At 39.5% G+C, this 5,183-nt stretch overlaps 1 protein-coding gene across 1 annotated transcript in view; it reads left to right on the top strand.

Moving 5' to 3' along the window:
* Nucleotides 1–387: 387 nt before the first annotated feature.
* Nucleotides 388–5,183, top strand: part of lrrc75bb (leucine rich repeat containing 75Bb) — a 34,923-nt gene continuing 30,127 nt past the window's right edge. Inside the window, 1 exon segment of the mRNA XM_020585719.1 lies at nt 388–893. Within this exon segment, the coding sequence (XP_020441375.1) occupies nt 603–893 (291 nt within the window). The 5' untranslated portion in view covers nt 388–602.

The raw sequence follows: 5,183 nt of genomic DNA, 5'->3' as shown, positions 1-5,183 counted from the left end.
CCCCAGAAAATTAGCAACCAAGAGTGTGGTGTGCATAGTGTACCTTATGAACTGCCCTGACACACATGACTTTCAGACATTTCACACAAGCACAAAGCCCCTTGCACATTTTTCATATGCACCAACTGAGCTGACTGCACACTAAGCAAATGAGAGAGCATATTACTAGATTATGAAATTATTACATAAGACCCCAATAATACCACAAGATTAAACAAGCCTACTGTTTCTGATTGACTATGTGTCAAAACCACTGTGATTTTGGGGTCAAATAGGAAAACTAAACTAAAACACTTTCCGACATGCTGTGCTGAGAATCACGATCTGATTGGCTGAGGAGCGCACCAGCTCTGAGTAAAGCAAAGGATGCCACAATGCTCAGGCAGTGCATGGACGTGTGCAAGCAGGGACGACGGCGAGACGGGCACATTATTGTGGTGATGCTTTACAGTTTTGGGTGGCCAGGAAACTTTGAAACACTATTTTACCTGGGTAGATATATTTCGGCACATCTCGCTGCAAGTTAAGTGTGATGTTTTGGCTGCATGTTGTAAAAACACTCTCACCACCACCACCTCCACCGACACATCCTGTCAGGAGTGATGGGTTCTAAGTTGACCAGACAGAGAAGTCTCGATTTTGAAAGCAAATTTTCCAAGAGAAGGCGGCAGAGACATGACACCTCCGGAGAAGCCGAGAGAAGTGGCGGCAGAGGCGGGGGAGACTTCTTGTTTACCTCCCTGATGCTCAAGTCCGACAAGCTCCCGGGGATGCTGCGGAAAACCAACCACAGCCCTTATGTCAGACGGGTGGCTTGGATCCGGGAAATCCAGAGGCTTCTCCGGGAGCAGAGGATGGAGCAAGCAACTGAAGTGCTCAAACTGCTGAGAAAGGTAAGGAGTCCAGTTTATTTTGGATCATCAATGCGCTTAGTTTGGTGCTTTGTACTATATTATTACTGTGCTTAAAACTTTGATATCATGCGAAAAAACGCGGCTTAATTGACGCTGTAGAAGGGGCTTGTTACACGTGAGCAAAAAGTTTGCTTGTATCCATGAACAAAAACACATTTTTATTTTATTTTAATATAAAACTCAAACTATATATAGGGTTTTTTTTTTTCATTTTTACTGAGTAACTATAAAATCTTTTGTATTAATCTAGGCTACCAACGGCATTTTTGTTATTCTATTATTTACAAAACGTGTATAATAATAAAAGCCCAGTTTGCCCTGGCAGAAGTCCAGCTAGAGGCACATGCATCTGCAGGTGTCAGTGTGTTAATCATTTGTAAGAGTTAAGCTATAGTCGTTTAATCATTCACTCTTTGCAACTTATCATGAATAGCCCCAGTCAAAGGAAGCCATGTTCTTTCCTCAGAAAAAGTGGCACTTATAAAGAGGATGATGCCTCATTTAGTGAGACACTGGTCTTAATCACCCACATGTTTTGTCTGAAAGGGAATGGTCCTGAAACCAGCTAATTCATTTTTCTGAACAACACAGAACACTGAGTGTATGTTAGCCCAAAACAGAAACATTCAAAGGAAGACTTAATAAAAGTAACAAACAATTCTTTCATTATTTAATGTGATGAGATTTCAGATCTTAAATGAACGGCTAGTATATGATACTAGAGATTCTTGTTAACAAAGGCTGCAAATGGGTTAAAGAATTTTTAAAACAAATAATCTAAAAGACTGACAACCTATATCTGTTTCCTGTTTGTGTTTTGCTTCCTTTGCCATTGTTCACTGGTTTTGAATATATACATGAGAGAATGTTAATTATACAAATCCACACATGAAAGAGCAGTACTGTGCAAACATCTCTGTTGCAGCTTCATAGCTCCATACTATAGCTAAGGTGTTTTTTTGTCTTAGAGGTTGCACATTTCTGGTCTAATCCTTACTGTCTGAAGACTTATGCAAAACTAGAGAGAGGAGAAAAAGAAATAGTTTTCAGAGCTCAGCATGAGCTTTCCACTGCCTTGTGTTAACTGTGCACTGATCAAAGCAGAACAGTCTTGAAGTTCAGACAAAAGCAGTTCTGATCAAGAGGGCTCCTGTCACGAACACTTCCTGCCCATCTGTAGTGTGCGGCAGAATAAATTACACAGATGTGTGCAGATTAAAGCAGGAAACAATGCTGATGAGAAGCTAGGTGTCTGAAAAGATTGAGGATATATTACTCTAGGTGTGGAATGAATTCAAACTTCTTTGTAAAGCTTATATTCATATTTGTGTGCAGCAGAAGGGATATCACTCATACATGGCTTTCTCTAATACTTCACTGTGTCTGTCCAGATTTATTAAAGCCGTCCTGCAGTCGGTCGTATCTTCTAAGAAAAATTCTAAAGATCATCATGTGAATTTGCCAGCCATGAGCTGGGGCAGCTTTCTCCGTTTAAACTGCTCACAAAGCAGCTCTTTCCATCGCTCACTGAGGTAAAGCCAGAGCTGCTACTGTTGCTGGGGCTGAAGCCAAGTGTCTGACTAATAAGACTGAGAAAAAAAATGGCAGTAGATCTCCTGTTGTTGTTCTCCAGCAGCAAAGCAGCGTTTGCTATCGGGGATGGATGGATGGATTTGGAGATACAGTAATCACGTTGTGATGATGGATGCTGGTGCATGTTTCTTTCACATAGAGGAAGTCATTACAAAGAGCAACCAATAACACCAGCCCCCACACTGTATCTCCATCGCTGATCTGCCTTCTGGGCCATTAAGTTAATTAGTTTGGGATCATCTAGATATTCATTAGTAAACAAAGAATCAGCAAATACTCATATCAGTTATGCACTACAACATGCACACTAAGTAACTAAAGTGCACTGATGGAGAAGACAAATTAAAGAGCTCTCTGGTGTGTATGGGGACCTTTTTGAAGTCTAAGAGGAACTGCCAAAACACATGCACATTTTTTCAACTGTAAATATATCAATACAAAAATCTGCTTGTCAAATTAAGGTGCCTTTGTGATTACATGCTAATTCCATAAATCATGTTTATAGATGTTTTGTTATAACAATGAAAAGGGGATTGGAGTTTTAAAACAAAGCAATGATTGAAGGTTTTTTATGTCTTTGATTTTGTGTTACAGAAATACAAAGTAAAATGTCCAAATGTGCCCCGATATTGTTCATATTATGTTAATAAACACTTGACAAAGGGCATCATTGCAGCTTTTTCTCCTTCCCCACATTTCCTGTTTGCCTTTCTGTATGAAATAAAGACAAAATACCTAATAAAAATTAAATGCTTGACACAAGCCACACTAGAGGAACAGCGTGACATTTTGGGAAATACAGTACTCCTTGTACCGGAGTTAATTGTTCATTTGAAAGTCAAAGAGTGAACAGTGGAAGCTCACTTTGATTTATTCAGATTTGAACATTGGATAAAAGTGCAATGTCTATAGAAACGTCTCCTTTATCTGGGGAACGGATTGCAGCAATAATAATGGATATGTGAGCAAAATGCCCACAGTGTACTCACACTGCACATTAGGGTGTACAGGAAAAAACTGTTCCTCATAACTGCTGTCACGTCTGACTAAACTGACATATTGACCTTGTCCTACATATCAGATGTTCCTGTCAAAGCATTGTTGCTTCTGGCTGAGTGTTTGTGTCTTTGTAACCTGAGAACAAAGCTTTACTGTTTTACCTAATACCCATGCAGTTTTCCTGCTTCAAACCTCTGATTTTTATAAGTGTAACAACATTGTGCCATTCCAGTAACACTGAATCCTTTAGTCTAAGGGGGAAAAAGGGAAGTAAACAAACCTGAGTTGGAAGGTCCATCGCCTGACAGCTGTGACGCATTTCTTGCACTGAAGCAGAAAGCTGTGGGACTGGATTTGTCGCACTCTGCAATACATTTAATTGGATTCTAATAAACTGCGTGTGTGGGATGATGTTCTGCGATTTGGAGCTCAGTGCTTTTTATTCAGATTCTTTGTGACGAGGCATCAGATTGGATATGCAGCTTTTAAATTTGTAGTGCGATCCGAAATCATGTGGGCAAGTACACAGGCATCCTGTCAGTAATAAAGACGAAAACATTTCATTCTTTTATGATGAGGAATAAGTTCAATTAGTTTATGGGAACAGGTCTATGTCTGTTTGTGGTTTGTTTCAGCTGTACAAAAACAGCCATATCTCTACATGCAGCAGTTGCACTACGTGGTTAACATATCATCATCATCGTTAAATAATCTTCACTTTCCTCTGTGCTCCCATTTTTGGACACATATGGTGCCCACAGGCTGCTCTAAATGAGGTTTATTGAAGGGAGTGCTGGTCTGCAGGGTAGCCCAGCATCAGGGAATCCCACAAAGCTCTGCTGTAATAAATCAACTCAAAAGCTGGAGGAGGAGAAAATGCTGATGGGAGTTTTCCTCTTTGCTTCCACTCTGCCCTGAAGTGTTAGCCTTGTCAGCGCATACACAGGACATTTTACATGGCTTTAACCACCAGCCTGCTATCTTACAACTGTAAAAACCTTCCCCTTCACATGAAGCCAGTGGTATTTACTCTTCAGCTCCAATAGCTTTTGGACAGTTTTACAGGACATATAACATTGATTGCTGTAAACAGGAGGATAGCAGTCAAGTGAAACACAAGAATTTTTGTTTTCTTGTCAAGCATTTGCAGCAGTTATGCCGCTGATAAGAGGAGACCATCTCTTACTGTAACAGTTAATGAAGCTTCACACCTAAATAAAGGAGATACTTTAGACTTTCTTCTTCCTCTGATCATTTTGTTTCATCTGCACAATTTCAACTGCTATTTGTTGTTGTTTTTTTTTTTTTTAAATCTAGTTGTGTCCATGTGTGTGTGTGTGTGTGTGTGTGTATGCCTGCGTGTTGGTACTGTACCTTCCTTGCAAAGGTGAGTAAGGGATTACAGAATGCATGTAAAAAGAAGAATGCGTTATATAAAGAATTCATAAAGGAAAGATCTAAAAAGGCGGAAGAAAAACATAAGTTGTCTAAGAACAAATTAACTGCATTATTGAGGGTATGTAAGAAACAATATTACTCTAAAGTATTAGAGGATAATAAAAATAACATGAAAGGTACTTGGAATATATTAAATAAATTGATTAGAAACAGTACCAGCATGAGTAACTACCCTCAATATTTCATGGATAATGATACACCGGTCAACAGATTGGAGGA

The sequence above is a fragment of the Monopterus albus genome, unplaced genomic scaffold, assembly GCF_001952655.1.
Source record: "Monopterus albus unplaced genomic scaffold, M_albus_1.0 scaffold375.1, whole genome shotgun sequence".
NCBI classification, from domain to species: Eukaryota; Metazoa; Chordata; class Actinopteri; order Synbranchiformes; family Synbranchidae; genus Monopterus; species Monopterus albus.
This window is presented reverse-complemented; position numbering and strand designations above follow the sequence as displayed.